A 17344-nucleotide genomic window follows, 5' to 3' on the forward strand; every position below is an offset into this window, starting at 1 on the left:
TTTTCTGCCATCAGAAAGCGCAGGCTCTCACCTGACCGAAACCTGGCTGTGGTGGCAGGTTGGACTACATCAGACGGCCAGAGCACCAGTAGTCTGTAGTTTTCAGGGGGCACCTCTAAGGTGTCCGCTGGCTGCATGTATTTATATATCTATCTTTGGAATCAGTGTGGGCTTATTAATCCGAGGTGTTTGATACCAAGCACCTCTAGTTTCTGTGAAGCCATCATGTGGCTGGGAAGTCGTTTTCACCAGTGTCCAGCACATGTATTTAGAATGGCTTCCCTGTTCACTTGTAACACCTAATAATCAACTTAAAAATCACAGTGGCAAATCTGTTCACGCAGCTATGTCCACACACGTAGTATAGTGCACCCTGCCTTAGGGTTGTAAGGCCTGCTGTAGGGGTGACTTACATATACTGCATGCAGTGTGTGCAAGCATGACACACAGGAAGTGTGGCATGTCGTATTTTAATTATTATGCTTATTACCATCATTTATATTATTATTAGTATTAATAAAAATAATAATAATAATAGTATTATTTTCATTATCATTGTTATAATAATTGTTCTTGTTGTTATTCCCGTTTTTGTTAGGATACAAATTCGAAGCCAGACCCCATATCAAGCAATTTTTTATGTTTTGTAAGTGTAGGTAGGCAGTTTAAAGACAAGCCTTTATTGAATTACATGACAGCATTGGCATAGCTCACAAGTTACCCATTGGCTGTATAAGGGCACTGCACAAGTTCTGCACTTTCTCCTGATGACCAAGAGAATTTATATTCTTTGCTAATTGTAGAATATAAGAACATTCAAGTATTACACCAAGACATGCAGCTTGCGAGGCAGTTTGCTTGTGTTGCGTGAGGGGTCTGTTAGGGTGGAACAATACACGCTGTAGCCCTTAGGGACCTTCTTTAGTGCCCCATGCCCTAGGAACCTGGGTATCACTTCCTAGGGACTTACAGGTGGTGCTAAAGGTATTGCCTATTGCGGCAAACATTTGTGCAGTTTAAGGAATGAGATCTGGCAGAAACCCAGTGCACTTTCTGTCAAAAGTTCATCAAATACAAGCCAAAAGGTGAGGGTTACCATATCAAAAAGGTCCAAAAACAGTGGGTGTGAATGGACAGCACCATTATGGAGCTAAGTGGTTATATTGATTCCCACTGTAGCAAAGCAAGAAATAAATTAGCAGGAATAAAACAACACTGTGGAGAAAGAGCCGATCTAATTGGACATTGCAGTGTGAGGGCAATTCTGCAGGAAAACTCAAAGAAGAGAAGGGCACTTGTTGGGATTAAGGGATGCACCTCGGAGTGAGGCCTACATAAGTGCTAGGAGTGAAGGGATGCTGTTGGAGGAAGTAGCAATCAATCAATCAATCAATCAATCAATCAGAGTACTTGTAAAGCGTGCTACTTACCAGTGAGGGTCTCAAGGCGCTATAGGGAGGGGGGGGGAGGTTGCTGCTATTGCTCGAAGAGCCAGGTCTTGAGGAGTCTTCTGAAGGCGAGTAGGTCTTGGGTCTGCCGTATGTGGGTAGGGAGGGTGTTCCAGGTCTTCGTGACGAGGTAGGGGAAGGATCTGCCGCCGGAGGTCGTTCATTGGATGCGGGGGACAGCGGCGAGGGCGAGGCTGGCGGAGCGGAGCGGAGCTGGCGGGTGGGGTTGTAGAAGCTGAGTTTGCTGTTCAGGTAGGCTGGTCCGGCGTTGTGGAGTGCTTTGTGTGCGTGGGTGAGGAGTTTGAAGGTGATCCTATTGTCGTTGGGGAGCCAGTGTAGGTCTCTATGGCTGCGGTGGGGGACGATGGCGATCAGTCGGGCGGAGGCGTTTTGGATGCGTTGTAGTCGTCATAGGTGTTTGGCTGGGATTCCAGCGTAGAGTGCATTGCCGTAGTCCAGTCTTGTGCTGACGAGGGCCTGTGTCACCGTTCTTCTTGTTTCGGTCGGGATCCACTTGTAGATCCTGCGGAGCATGCGGAGGGTGTTATAGCAGGTGGAGGAGACGGCGTTGACCTGCTTAGACATGGAGAGGGAGGAGTCGAGGATGAATCCTAGGTTGCGTGCATGGTCAGTGGGTGTCGGTGCTGTTCCCAGTGTGGTCGGCCACCAGGAGTCATCCCAGGCTGAGGGGGTGGGTCCGAGGATGAGGACATCCGTCTTGCCCGAGTTCAGCTTCAGACGGCTGCTCCTCATCCAGTCGGCGACGGCCTTCGTTCCCTCGTGGAGGTTGGTTTTGGCGGTGTGTGGGTCCTTGGTGAGAGAGAGGATGAGCTGGGTGTCATTGGCGTAGGAGGTGATGTTGAGGTTATGATGGTGGGTAACTTGTGTGAGGGGGGCCATGTAGACGTTGAACAGCGTCCGGCTGAAAGATGAGCCCTGGGGGGACGTCGCAGATGATGTAGGTGGCTTCGGATCAGAAGGGTGGGAGGCGGACGCTCTGGGTTCTGCCGGAGAGGAAGGACGTGGTCCAGTCAAGGGCCTTCTCTTGGATTCCGGCTTCTAGGAGGCGTGTCTTTAGAGTGCGATGGCACACTGTGTCGAAGGCGGCTGACAGGTTCAGGAGGATGAGAGCTGATGTTTCGCCGTTGTCTAGTTGGCGCCTGATGTCGTCTGTGGCGGCGATGAGGGCTGTCTCGGTGCTGTGGTTTCATCTGAATCCGGACTGGGACGGGCCCAAGATGTTGTTGTCTTCCAGGTGGCGGGCCAATTGCATGTTGACGATTTTCTCGATGACCTTTGCCGGGAACGGGAGCAGGGAGATGGGCCGGAAGTTCTTGAGGTCCTTGGGTCCGCCTTGGGCTTCTTGAGGAGGGCGTTGATTTCGGCGTGCTTCCAGCTTTCTGGGAATGTCCCTGTTTCGAAGGAGATGTTGATGACCTTCCGTAGTTGGGGTGCGATGGCTGCATCTGCTTTGTTGAATACGTGGTGTGGGCATGGGTCTGACAGAGATCCTGAGTGGATGGAGTTCATGACCTTGCGTTTCTCGTTGTCGTTGATGTTGGACCAGGAGGTCAGGCGGTTGGCGCTGGTAGTGTTCACAGGGGAGGTGGAGTCTGGCGTAGTCGGGGTGGTCGTGGTGTGAAGCTGTCGTGGATGTCAGCGATCTTGCGGTGGAAGAAGATGGCTAGTGAGTCGCACAGTTCTTGTGAGGGCGGGATGTCGTTGGCGTTGGTGCTTGGGTTGGAGAGTTCCTTTACGATGCTGAAGAGCTCCTTGCTGTCATGTGCGTTGTTATCCAAGTGGTCTTTGAAGGAGGATTTCTTGGCTAATCTGATGAGGTGGTGATGTCTGCGGGTGGCGTCCTTGTGGGCTGCGTGGTTGTCCGGTGTGCGTTAATGGAGCCATATCTTCTCAAGTTTCCGGCATGCGCGTTTGGAGGTCTAGAGCTCGTCGGTGAACCAGGTGGCTCTCTAGCTGGCGTGGCTGTTGGAGGGTTTCTTGAGTGGGGCGAGGGTGTTGGCGCAGTCGTCGATCCACTGTCTGAGGTTGCAGACTGTGGCATCTGGGTTGGTTGGGTCGGCGGGTGGGTTCTGGGCGAGGGTGGTGATCAGCTGGTCTTCGGTGACTTTACTCCAGCAGCAGCGAGGCAGCTGTTGAGTGCGGTGGTTCGTGGTTGGTTTCTTGAATGTGAAATGGATGCAGCGGTGGTCGGCCCAGTGGAGTTCGGTGATGTGGTCGAAGGCGACGTTTGTGCCTGTGGAGAAGACGGGGTCCAGCGTGTGGCCAGCGGCGTGGGTGGGTGCGATGACGAGTAGTCTGAGGCCAAGGTGGGCGAGGTTGTCGATCAGGGTGGCGGAGTTGGCGTCGTTGTTGTTGTCGAGGTGGAAGTTCAGGTCCCCAAGGAGGATGTAGTCCGTGGAGGCGAGTGCGTGGGTGCTGGCGCGGTCGGCGATGGAGTCGCTGAACTGAGCCCAAGGTCCGGGGGGGGGTCTGTAGATGAATGTTCCTCTGAGGGTGGTGTTGGGGTCGGTGTGGATCCAGAAGTGGAGGTGTTCGACAGTGTGTAGGGTGTCGTCTGCGTGGGTGGCGACCTTGAGGATGGACTTGTGGACGATGGCTATTCCTCCTCCGATTCCGTTGGCACGATCCCTGCGGATGATCTTGTAGCCGTCCGGGATGGCTATGGCGATGTTGGGCACCGAGGAGTCGTTCCACCAGGTCTCAGTCAGGAAGGCCACGTCTGGGGCGGAGGTGTTGAGAAGATCCCAGAGCTCGAAGGTGTGTTTTCCGGCGGAGCGGGTGTTGAGGAGTATGCAGTGGAGGTGGTTGGGTCCAGTGCTTGGTGGTTTGGTGGCTCTGTCGCAGGTGAAGCTGCAGGTGCGGCAGGAGAAGGGTCCGTGGGTCTGTTTCGGGGCAGACTGCAAGCAGGTGTGGTTTCGGCCGGCGTTGAGTGCGTGGAGGGTGCTGGCATCATAGTGGAGTCTGGTGTCGTGGCGTTCGCGGGGTCCAGGGGTTCTGGCGCTGGGGGTGTTCCAGGCGCGGACGGGCGCAAATGGGCTTGCCTTAGGCGTGCCTTCGGCGTGCCAGCCGCACACCCGCTGCGCTCGTCCACTGCGCGGCTGTGCAGCGTCCGGCATCTATGGGGAGGTGGGAGGGAGGAGGAGCTGGGAGGCGGAAGCAGTGAGTGGGCAGGGGGCAGGGCCGCAGGGGGCACTCCGGCAGAGAAACAGTGGTGCAGAAAGCAAAATGAGGCACAAGGGGGAGAAACAAGTGGCACAGAGCAGAAAACAAGGCACGAAGAGGGGGAAACAGTGGTACAGAAGGCAAAATGAGGCACAAGGGGGGGGGGGAACGAGTGGCACAGAGCAGAAAATGAGGCACAAAGAGGGAGAAACAGTGGTACAGAAGGCAAAATGGGGCACAAGGGGGGGAACGAGTGGCACAGACCAGAAAACGAGGCACAAGAGGGGGAGACAGTGGCACAGAAAGCAAAAAGGACAGAGGGCACTTACCAGCGGCAGTGGCAGCGGCAGCAGGGGCACACAGTCGGAGCTGCGTGGAGGGGGAGCGACCTACCAGGAGGGTCAGGGGTCCAGGGCCACAGTATAAAAGAAGTAAATACAAGAGGCTGCAGAGGAAGCAGAGCTAAGGAATCACTGCATGAAGAGAACCATGCAGAAGTGACAACAGAGAAATTGAATGAGGTACCAGGAAGAAAGAACGGAAAAGGGATCAGGACTGTCGATGCGCAGTAGGGAGGCAGGAGTAATGAAGGAAATGTTGGTATTTTATGTATTTCCCTATACTGGTAGTGTCCTAAATGCTCGTCTACTCCCTTGATGTTTACTTGACGTAGTAATGTTCTGTGGGATTGTATATTCTGTCACTGTCAGTTTGTTAATTTCTCTCAGTACTGAGCAGGGAAACATCTCTACTCTAAGGTGCGGGGTGTATATTTATTTACTTATGTCATGAGAAAAGAAGGATGGTTTTGTGCAAGCAAACCTGTACTATATAATGCAGAACAGTGCAGGGTCAGCGGTGAGAGGAAGCAGGGCATCTGAGAAACTTTAGGGAGGGTGCAGGGCTAATGAAAATGTGATTTCAATGCACCATGAAGTTAGCCTGCACCAATGCAGACTCACGCGTTTGATTCCTGAAATGCTTTTAAATGGAAGAACAGCCATGCTTCCAGGATTATGAAGAATATATGACAACACTGATGCAATAGTTTACCTCTTCTGACGGTACACACACAACTCAAAGCAAAAAAAAAGAAATACATCACAAGAGAGGTAGGTCACGTCTTTCATTGAAGCTGGAGACGGTGAATGGTGTCTTCAATGGAGCTATGGAGCTCCTAGACAGAGGTGACAACAAGGAATAAACTGTACTGTGCCCTACACTGCATTGACGTATGAACTTTTGATATATGGTATCCTCTGGAATTTCCACGTCATATGGCACACACAACTTGGATATAATGTCTAACTGAGCTTCTCATTGCAATGGCATTTTGAATTTGGCATGACTGAGTGATCCTCAGTATCTTTACAGTGGTGGTCATTTCTTGCCATCTTACCCATCGCATCCATTTGAGTTGCGGATTCTTATTTGCACTGTGGGTCCTGAAAATAAAAAGGCAACCATTACATATATATTTTAGAGATGCCTTCTTCAATAAGAGTTTGAATGAATTCCCATTAACTTCATACTTCTTGTAGGATCCCTCGTTCTGACACCAAAATCTGGTGAATTGTTGCCAGTGGCGCAATCAGAACATAGAGTTTTGGTCAAAAATACTTCTTCAGTGAAATGGTTAAAATCGAAGAGAAGAGTCACGTGGTAATTAATTATCTTGCACACTTCTCGTAAACATTCCAAGGTGGAGGCATTAATGATGAAGTTATATTTTAATATCAGGAACCAGGCTTAAATAATATGCTTTTTTTCTAGGTAAAGCTTGCGATAATCCAGAAATAGAAAACGGAAGATTAAGATCCTGGAATTATAGGAACGTTCCAAGTCTCTATTTTCCAATGACAAAAGGAAGACAAATAGATTATGAGTGCGATGGAGGCTATGCAACTGAATCAGGATATGGATCTGGAAGAATCACATGTTCTGACGAAGGATGGACCCCTGCACCAAGATGCCGCCGTAAGTAAATTATAAACTCTAAAGGCCAACACAGAGCAAATGACGATTATTATTATTATTATTATTATTATTATTATTATTACTATTATTATTATCATCATTTTTTTTTGTTTTTGTTATTCACAGTTTTCTCAGGATACAAATTCAAAGCCAGACCCCACATCAGGCTACTTTTTAATTATATGACCGCATTGGCATGGCTCACGAGTTAACCATTGGCTCTATAAGGGCACTGCACAGGTTCTGTACTTTCTACTGAGGACCAAGAGAAGTTCTACCCTTTCCTAATTGTAGAATATAAGAACACTCAAGTATTAAACAGCAGCAGCAACTGGCACTGGAATAGAGCAGTACACTGGAAGCCTAAAATCAACACATCAACAAGGTATCTGATAACCCATATATACACAAATATAAGAGGAAGTAAATGCAGGTTAGGAGCTTTTGGTAGGGCTAGCTGAATGTGATGGGTTTGGGTTCATGACCTGGCCAGAGGCCCGGCCCTGAGGACAACTCCCGGCTCAGTCTGGGTTTAAACGGCTGAAGCGGGGGCTTGGCCACAGGACCTGGATTGGTGTGTTTAGTGGACATTTCCCCCTGTGGTGGCGTTGGGTGTAGGGTCTGGTGTTCAATCCCAGTAGTCAACACACAAAGCACACGGCCGAAGGCCTTGTGCAGTAGGGGTTGTCTGCATATGAAGTGTTGGCTGCAGGGCCTGACCTTCTGCTTCCTCAAAGCTGAATTTTCTCTGCTCTTTTCTGACATTGCATACTTGCTACACTCATACAAAGTGTGTAAGTACAGTTTGTATTTGAAGGGTTCGTTCCCAATAAAAAACATATGCAACGGAAAAGACAAACACCCTTACATTATGGTGAGAACCTGTCTCCATTTGTGCATGGAAACTAAATGTTCATCAGCTTTTGGGGGGAACAATGCAATTTCTTACTAGATACAGCACTTTTTAGTGGCAATAGATCACAACAAATAGAATTGTTTTGCTGTATTGCTCTTACTAATAACATTATGAAAACCTAGTGACATACATGACAAACAACATAACGATTAGCTTCTATTTTTAACCAGTAAATGTAGTTCTAAACAGAACCTTGGCCTTTTGTGGTTAAAAAAAAATATTTGTATATATTTTTCTTATCCTGAGAAAGAACAAAAACAAGTTCTTACCTTGGATTTAAAAAAAAAAATTTTTACATGTATCCTGATGGGCGAGCACCATGTTTTATCTTAGTAACGCTTTGTTCACCTACACAAAGAATTTCTCCACACACTGCACAGTCCCTTCCTATGGTGGCAATTATGGGGCAGGTGTGGGCCTGTAATAATTCTGTGGGCAGACATCTAAAGGGGCGAAAAGGTGTCACTGACAAACCCCCTCAGACATCTCCATGCAAGTGGATGCAGACACTCACTTTGCCTGCCTGCACAGAGAAAGAAGGCTGCTCCATATTTCACTGATACACCATGGCAGAAACAGAAACCCGTACTAAGGCAGTTTTTCAAAACTTTGAGCTGGCCAAAAAATAAAAGTGCGCAGGAGGGTATGTGCACTTTGTGCGACCAGGTGCTCCATAGACGAAAATGTGGACAATATTTCATAGGAACCAGTGGCACGTGAAAGCACTTGAAGGCCATTCATCTCAAAACCATAACTTGTGCTGAGATGCACAAGAGTTGAGCAGCTAAAAGACAACAGACTGCTCCATAGGAAGTGCTCTTTCTACAATAGGAGGAAAGTGATGAGAAAATGTAGCATTTTCCAAAGTACACCAGGCACAGCCTCAAAGTAGAAGCCTCTGGGGAAACTAATGCAAGAATATTTTCAAGTGCATGGAAACTCATCTGCACACAGAATACAAACACCTGTAGAACACACAAAAGACATAAAAAATAAGGTTTTAAAAGTTTTAAGATCATTTCCAACTGTAATAAATACAAAGCAAAAAAATGTTTGAAAAGCATACCAAACTACACAACAAAAAATCTAAACCGAAGCATGCATTCAATCGCTTCTGCACACACAGAAAGGTTGTGCGTAGTCGGGGTCAGGATGGTTGATTTCTCAGAGTTTGGCAAAGTGTCTAGTCAGAGACCAGGCCTTCTTCCCAATCCTGTATTGCATAGTGACATATGCCATTTTCAGAGGTTCTCCCCATCGGAAGAATGAGTTACCCATTCTGAATGTAGAATATGATTTAAAAAAAACAGCAATTTCCTAATAAAACAAAGGTTAAAGTGATGTTCTAGATGATTAGTGGTGAGAGCAAGAGGTGCTCCTCCCCTGACCGCAGTGCTCCTGCCCGTCTGCAGGGCAGTTGCTGCTGAGCGCAGCTGCATCGGCCCTGTATGCTTCTTGAATGAAAGTGAGCCAGCCCTGAAGCAGCTGAGAGAGGGGGGGCGGGGGCGTTAGCGCCACGGAATGGTCACGGAGTGCTGTGGTCCTTTTTGTACTTGTCTATTTCTCCCCCTAAACCTAAGACCGCTGGTCACTGTTCTGCCTTTGTACCGCCGTCACTGCATTCAGCTTACATGGAGAGCCTCGTGAGTTAGAGGCATGCGGCAGGACAGCGACTGGTGAGTCAGTGGCTGCGATGGATGGAGGGTGATTTGCTGGGCCTCCCCTCAGGAAAGGAGAGGCCTCTCTCTCTTTTCATGCCACCCTCCCTCTCTCCGACTCCCAGAGATGGAGTCAGTGGTGCTAAACACGTTTCATGGCATGCAGAGGTCACTTCGGAAGACTCCTGAAGACTTCGCTGTTACCATAGTTGTTGGTGACTGGTAGAAAATCTTGGAATTAACCCCATGCTCTTTGCTCCTTGCTGGGCAGGCCTGTGGTTCTGGTCTGCAGCCTGTGGGTAGTGGTTGTGTATTCCTGCTTTTGCCAGGGGATGGATGTAAGTGACAAAATCTTTCCCGCTGATGCAAACACAGCTTCCCCAAGCTTTCAGCAATCCAGCTAGCTACAACTAGTGCCAAGAGCCACCGGACATTGGCAGGACATTGATATGTTGATTTTTCATCATTGAACTCCTTGAACTTCAGTTTTTAAATTGCTACCTGGTGGGTTCTGAATCGCCTTGAGATCATCCAGAGCTGCCAGGACTTGCGGTCACCGAAGAGGCCTGTGGTCTGTGTGCCCGAGGTCTCTAACCATCACAACCTCCTTAGCCCTTACCTCCTTTAATAACCCAAAAAGCTCTCTGCCAGCCCAACCCTTCTTACCAGAGACACCCAGAATCATCATCATCATCATAAAACTTTATTCGGTTTTACAGAGTGTAAACCATAAAAGTCACAGTAAATATACACATCTCATAAAAGAAGTACATTAAAAAGTTTACAATTCATAGCCATAAAACAAGAAAAGTTGCAGATAAAATATGGCGGGTACAATTTTTTTTTATTTCTAAGCTAAAAGTAGAGAACACACACAAGGGACATACCTTAAGACTATGGGTGCCTCCTCCCACTAAAATAGCTGCTATTCCAGACAGGGCCTGGTTCTCACCAAAGATTTCAGATAGCCTATAATAAAACATATGCAGTCTGATTTCAACAGCTGCAGATACAAAAGTGCTGGGCGGACCTGATTAAAATTGAGCCTCTTTAAAAGGGGGAGTAAAAAAATGTCTCTGCGGTACTTCATAGAATTTGCAGAGAAACATAAAGTGTAGCAGGTCCTGTGGAGACAAGTTGTCGCAGCCACAGGGTGCTTACACCTGTCCTCTGCTACACCCTTTCGGAACAGCAATTAAAAGATGGAAAAAGTTAAAACAAAACCTGGACAATAAAAACCGCTCGTAGGTGCTCAGTGTTCCCAAAATGTGAAGCTCAGTCAGTGGATGGGTTTTTAGGGTCAGAAATTTATGGACACTTGGTTTACATGATTCCTGTTCATCTCTTTCTAGCTTTCTGGTACAGATAAATGCTTTTTTGACCAGTTCCACATTACTTTTTTGTTATAGTTGAAGGTTTTAGAAAGAGTTCAGGGCGACCTATCTCTGTAAAGCGACCTCTGACATACTTCCGCCATGGAATTCTGGACATGTGTTCCAGGGTCATGCAATCTGCTATGATCTGCTGGGTAAGCTTTATCTCCTTGTTTGGCCAACACTTGAGCCAAAACACCAAGGGATGCAAGGCAAGAGTATCGCATAAAAAAGGAGCCCCTAGTTCTTCGTGGGCTATCAGGTTCGATAAACTGATTGGCATTCCCAGCAGGCGCTTTAAAAAGTTGTTCTCAGCCACCTGCAGCGCATCTGCTTTGGTATACCCCCAAACTTTGCTACCTTAAAATGCAGTTGACAGACCCTTTGCCTCATAAATTTTCAGCATGGCTGCAATTGGGCGCTTGCCCATCTTTGCAGCAAAGCTGAAAATAACGGCAGTTATTCGATTGAGCTCCCCCTTTTTCTTTTGAATGAGCGGCTCCAACTTCAAATGATCATCCAACAGTACCCCCAGATATGAGAAAACTGGTGTTATGGGGACCTTTGCAGGACCTACGGAGAAGGAGTACTTTTTCCTGGGACGAGCCCCTACCGGCGAGACATAAGATTTTGCATTATTGATTGTTAGATCACTGGACCCCATGAAGTTCGGGAATGCATCTAATAGAGATTGGAGCCTTCTGGCAGTTCTCGCTATCAGGACAGCGTCATCTGCAAATAGGAGGACGGGAAGACCACGGCGACCCACATGCGGAAATTCGGCCCGTGGCTACCAGGGCTCCTTCAAGATCGTTAATATATAGGTTAAACAGGAAGGGTGCCAAAATGCAACCCTGCCTCACCTCTCTTTCAATATTAAATTCCTTGGAAACCTGAAGATCCTGCGCGTATCTAATGTTTGCCTTGGTGTCCCTATGCAGATCCATTAGAAAGTCCAGGATAGGGGCCTCCACCCCCATGGCCCTCATGGACTGCCACAATCTGACCCGATTTACACGGTCAAACACCGAGGATAGGTCCATGTAGGCCATGTAGATCGTACCTGGGCGGGCCATCATGTACTTGCCAAGGATCAAATAAAGATTTAAACATTGGGCCACCATAAACCTCCCTGCACGAAACCCGTATTGAGTGTCAGCGATGATATTGTGCTCCTCTGCCCATGATGATAATCTTTGCAATAGTACCCCTCCCACCACCTTAACTACAGAGTCAATGAGAGAAATGGGTCGGTAGCAGTGCGTGCTACTTCGGTCCCCCTTTTTGAAAACTGGCACGATGGTAGAGATAGCCAAGGTTTCAGGGCTACCATCCCTGGCCGCTGCATTCAATACAGCCACCAGGATCGCCGCCCAGAAGAATGGATCCGATTTGTAAAGATCCGGCGCAATTCCATCCTGGCCGGGAGCCTTATTACTAGTTAGGCCCGCAATGCCCACCTCTACCTCTGTTACCTCAAAGACCAGATGGTCGGTGTTAATGGCCCGGGGTGACTGATCGTGGGGACCCGGGGAACCCTTAAACTTGGATTGAAAGTGGGCCACCCATTCCTCTTCCGTAATGTGGGAGCCTAGGGTGTTGCTTGGATCATCAGAGAACAGGGGTCTGTTGACAATGCCCCAAAACCGTGTACCAGACCTTAATGTACTAGGCTCGAGCAACTCCTTCCATGGCTCCTCCTGCAGAGCTCTCTTGCGGGTAGCTAGGGCCTGCTTGTATCCCTTGTGACATACCCCTATATATATGTCGGGTTTCTCGGAACAACTTGCAAGGCCTAAGTTAACTTGTGTGCTGCCTGGGAGCAGGAGGAATCAAACCATCTTGGGTGCGAATTAGATGCCTTGTATGCCAGAGCCCTCAATAGTTCCCCTGCTATGCGTGAGATGGAGCTTAAAGCACTAAGAACATCCCTTGGTGAACTCTCCGGTTGGACACAAAGGGCAAGTTCAACTACACATGAGCCTTTCACCTCCCTAAAGAAGTCATCAGGGTCAATCTGGGACCATTTAAGATGGCACCCACCGTCTGTAGGTCTCGTAGTTCTGGTACCCTTTCCCTAGATTTACTGGGTAGAAAAACACCACAGAAGTGTACACAAAGGGGATTGTGATAGCTAAAACCACTATCCTGGATGGTAAACCTCTGAAAAAGGGATTGAGAGGAGGTAGAGATTAAGATTTGATCTATAAAAGACCCGGTACCTCTTCCTTTAAAAGTGGGGATCCGGGTTTTACAATTTGAAGCAGAAAGGGACGTTAGTGACAGTAGGTCAAATTTGTTTACTAAGTTATTTAGGTCCTACCCCTGAGTTGAGTGCTCAAAGCGAAACTCCCTCATTCTGTGACATCCCATGTCGGACATATTAGTAATCTTAGGGTCGCCATAGGGGTGGGTATTAAAATCTCCCAGCACCATCAAGGGGTGTGAGCTAAGGTCACTTAGCTTCCTTAGATAGTGGCTCAGCTGTATGATGTTACCTTCTCCCTTTCTGCTATTAGGTGTGTTGTAAAAATTGATAAGGGTCATTATGTTATTCCCCTTCTTGAGTGTGATGGCCTGTAGGCCCTGGCCAGAAAATGGACGAGTCTGTACCTGGCATTCAACAGTCAAGGAGATATAGATGGCGAAACCTCCCTTAGCTCTACCACTTGTTGACGGAGAGGCAGGGACAAAATAAGTTTTAAAACCCTCCAGGAACAAGTTACAGTCCACTAACCAGATCTCTTGAAGGCAAACTACTAAGAATTGCCTAACAAACTGTTGCCATAAGGGGTCATGGAACTTGTCTGCCAAGCCTGCTATATTCCATGATAGAACATTATTGTCCACGTCAGTGGATGTCACTGCTGTTTGAGATGAAGAAAGGTGAACCATTTGTCATGTCTCTATCTCAATTGTCAGAGTTAAGAGGGCCCCTCAACTAGAGGATAAGAGGGCCATCAACTACAGGCTCATCAAGGTTATCCAGCCAATCGCAATCCTCCAACACCGATAGCATAAAAAATCTATTGGCTAATTCTAGGGTAGGAGCCGCGACAGAGACAGAGCGAGGCCCCCATTGGCGACTTGTACTGTACGATGATTGTGGGTACCCATGGTTGTTGCCTACAGGGTTTTCATAACGCTGTCTAGGTTGTGAGAGTTCCCTATCCTTATTCCCTGATATGTGCCCATGAGATTCAGCTCTGTAAAAAAAAACAATGGAAGGGTCAGTATTATGGACCCATGAAATGACTGACCAGCACAAATAATACCTGACAGGATTCTTTTGGCTACAGAGGCCCTATTAAAGTTAACTATAACGCACACACCCCTCCTGTCTTTTTAGAGCTGCCTATCCATTCCACTCGATGTACCATGATAATACTACGTTCCACACCAGGACCAGCGGGGGTATTAGTTGTTAACCAGTGGAGTACCTTGTTCTTTAGATGGTTATAATCCTCGTTTATACCTGGGCGAAGAGGTGGGACATTCCCCAAGACCACTACATAAGGTGTGGATTCTGGGGGGAGATGAATAGTGATAGGACGTTGGCAGGCCTTCCCTGGTGGCGCAACAGGGCCGTCTGACTGACTTACAGTTGTTTGAGGGTCCCACCTATGCAAAGGAACCACCAGTGGTATGCTGAGAGTCTGACCACCCCATTGGCCGTTTGTTTCCCCATGAGCTGACTGCACCACATGTCGCTGTATATGCTGCTGGTCTTCATATGTTTTGGTAGGGTTTTTAGGCATGCCCGAGCTAAAATTGGCTGCTGATTCTGGTTCAAGGATCTCACTTGTAGCCCTACTATGTATACGAATGTCAGTTTGAGCCCCCCTGGCAAGACTTTTCTCAATTACTGTCAACCTCTCCAACATAGGACTACATTTTGTGTCCAACAAGGTAGTCATTATGTCTTGGAAGACCTTGGTAGTCAGCGTGTCTAAATTTGTAGTTATCGATTTGGGCACCGAAGGTTTATTGGAGGGCTTAGTGGCCGGTGTCAGCTTTGATATTTTTGCTTTACCCCCAGTGGCTTGAATTTTCCGTTTTATGCTCCCCTGATTGTTAAAACCCCTCTGAACAGTAGGTTGACCATACTGGAAGAGCGAGTGGGTTGTCATAGGATGCAAAGTGTTAGTACTGACCGTCCCTTGAGATGGAACAATACTTCCTCTTCTTTCAATTATGACAACTGGGGACAGAGACCTGTGCGGGGTCGAGGAGGGAGCTTCATTTGCAGATGGTAACCCTTCTGGGATAAAGGAGACTGCGGACGACCCCTGACAGATGTCAGAGCAGGTGGGAGGGGATTCAACCAGGGGCATACTAGATCTAAGTGTTGGTAGGTGCAGACGGTTGGAGGGTGACCTAAAAAGGCGCGCTGTTCACAAGTTTGATCTCTTTGTCAATAACCACAGCAGCTCTCTGCAGGAAGGAGTCCATTGTGGTAACAGTGGTAGATGAGCTAACCGCCAGTTTAACCCCAGCAGTCCCCGTCTGAACCTTTCGCCTCCCCATAACTTTTAAGTGTCTTCAGTAATACCACTACTAAGTTAAACCAGACACAAGCAGTAATAAATGAGTGATAGAATTAAACAGCGTGTATACAACTGCAGAACAGGGAAATATCTCTTGTTCTTATTGTGTCGTGTTATAGGTCCAGCGCTTAGTCCAGGGCAACTTCCTTCCTGTCAAGAAATTTGAATACCAGTGCCTATATTAAGCATCTGGGCAGTGACAATAAGGTGGTTGGTGGTACAAGGTACAGGGATTTAATGGCCAGCTGTCCAGATATTGACCAATGGATTAAAAGACAGCAGCCAAGGGAGAGGCCCGGCCTCTGTTGGTCTCGGACTGGCTCAAATGGACCCACCCTTTGTCCGGGCTGCGTCCCGTGTGTGCCGAGCCGCGGTGGGAGAGGCTGCACTATAAGCGCATTAGCCATGCCCCCCCCACTTGCAGCAGCTGCAGGAAGGAACGGTGCACTCTGGGGATTGCAATCCACCCCAGAGTGTGTCTGGCAGGTGCGGGTAGCGCTGAGGAAGCGGCGTGGCAGGCAGCAAGATCACTTTGAATATCAATTATAGGGTGTAGAAAGAAACTGGTGCCAGGTGCATTGAAGGTGGAGGTGAGACCCAACCAAACAGAAGCCTCTTCAAAAAATGAACAAAAGTAAAATTAATGAGTCCGCTCTTCAACTTGCAGAGCATTGGATGCTCCTCAATAGTATAGTCAGAGACATACATCTGCCTTCTGGTGAGTTTGATATGGTACGTTCCCAAGAGCCAACAGATAAGTAGTACAATCCCAACTCGAGCGTTAGTAATTGTTAGTCCTGTAACAGATTGCTCCCAATAAAGTTTTCAATACAAAAAATAACAAAAATACTAAAACAATTAAGTCCACAAAATTCCAGTGTCCAGTGTAAGTAAACACTAGGAAGAAAGTTTCTTGAGCTGCCGACTCTTATCCAAGCTCAATAAGCAAAATTAACAACAAGGGTGGGCATTTCTGATGTAAACACGGACTCCCACTAAGAGGCAGCCTGAGCAATCCTTGGAGACCGCGCGTCTCAAAGCAGAGACAGGAGTCCGGTTTGCGGCTTGGAGGTGGCGGAAGCTACCGTGCAATCAGCGCGTCCTCACTCGTGCCTCAATCAGTCAACACAGCTCCTACATGCCCTCGGAGGGTTTTCCATGTCGGCAGGGGGCTCCGTCCTGTCCGTTGCTGGGAGAATTCCCAACCCAGAGTCAAGCCTGAGCCAAAACCATGATTTCCCTACCTACATTGCTGTACTTGATACTTGATGTACTTCCTGCTGTACTTCGTGCTCTTACGCCCTTGCTAACCCTGCTACATCTTGCTGTGCCCTCCAGCATCTACAGTATTTCTTTGTATCTTCAGTATCTCCATGTTACAGGAGGGGGCCTGGTCTAACTTAACGATTCCCTGCCACACATGTCTGCGTGGGGAAGTGAAAAGCTCTGACCAGTGAGGAAGCAGGCCACAGACTTCTATCATGGATTGGTTTCTACAGAGAGCAGTGGGTCTAATTAGTAAGGAAATCGACCTGGTGGAGTTCTGGTTATCCTTTTTGTCCCCTCTATTATTACCAACCTTTGGATCCCAGGCCACCCCCAGCAATATCGCCGGGGAACTTTGTGGTTTCCCCAACATCAAGGTCACACCTAAACACCGGGACTTGGCCAAATATGTGGGAGACAAAAGTGCCAGCAGAGGACCAAAATGGTCTCCCAGCGTGGTCAGGTGACTTCCCTTTACACTGTCTGAGCACTGTGCTAGTTAATAGAGCTGCATGCAAAAGGAAGAGGGTAGCTAATCACTCCAAGGCAAAGAGACTGTGTCCTCTGGCCCACATGGTGGAGAGTGTAGGTAAAGACAAGGCTCCAGCCAAGACATCTGAAGGGCTCAAGGACTTGTTTGATAGATTTTCAGTACTACTGTCAGAAAAGCTAGAGCCCATCTGCGAGCGGCTGGAGGTGATTGAGTCAGAAATCAGTAACCTGAAGAAGGCAGTGTTTCTGACACCCTCAATACCCGAACCAGACACATTGCCCCCCACTACTATGGTTGATTATTTCCTCTTGTCCCCCAATGGTGGTATAGAGGAGGTGCTTCCTGCAGCCGTTGCAGCTTCTGATGCCAGGGCTACCAGGGATAGCTGTCCCATTAGCAAACCAATAGGAAGAGAGTTTTCCCAAATGGAGACCACGTCTGAGCTAAAGAGAGGGTGTGGGGGAGCGAGAGGGGAGCCACGCA

At 48.1% G+C, this 17344-nt stretch overlaps 1 protein-coding gene across 1 annotated transcript in view; it reads left to right on the forward strand.

Moving 5' to 3' along the window:
- The window catches only part of LOC147747716 (coagulation factor XIII B chain-like), a 444785-nt gene that overhangs the window by 125622 nt on the left and 301819 nt on the right, over positions 1-17344 (forward strand). The window contains exon 2 of the mRNA XM_086926046.1: positions 6405-6608. Coding sequence (XP_086782172.1) covers positions 6405-6608 — 204 coding nt within the window. The remainder of the gene's footprint in view (positions 1-6404; positions 6609-17344) is intronic.

Source organism: Lissotriton vulgaris, chromosome 1_1, assembly GCF_964263255.1.
Source record: "Lissotriton vulgaris chromosome 1_1, aLisVul1.2, whole genome shotgun sequence".
Taxonomy (NCBI): Eukaryota; Metazoa; Chordata; class Amphibia; order Caudata; family Salamandridae; genus Lissotriton; species Lissotriton vulgaris.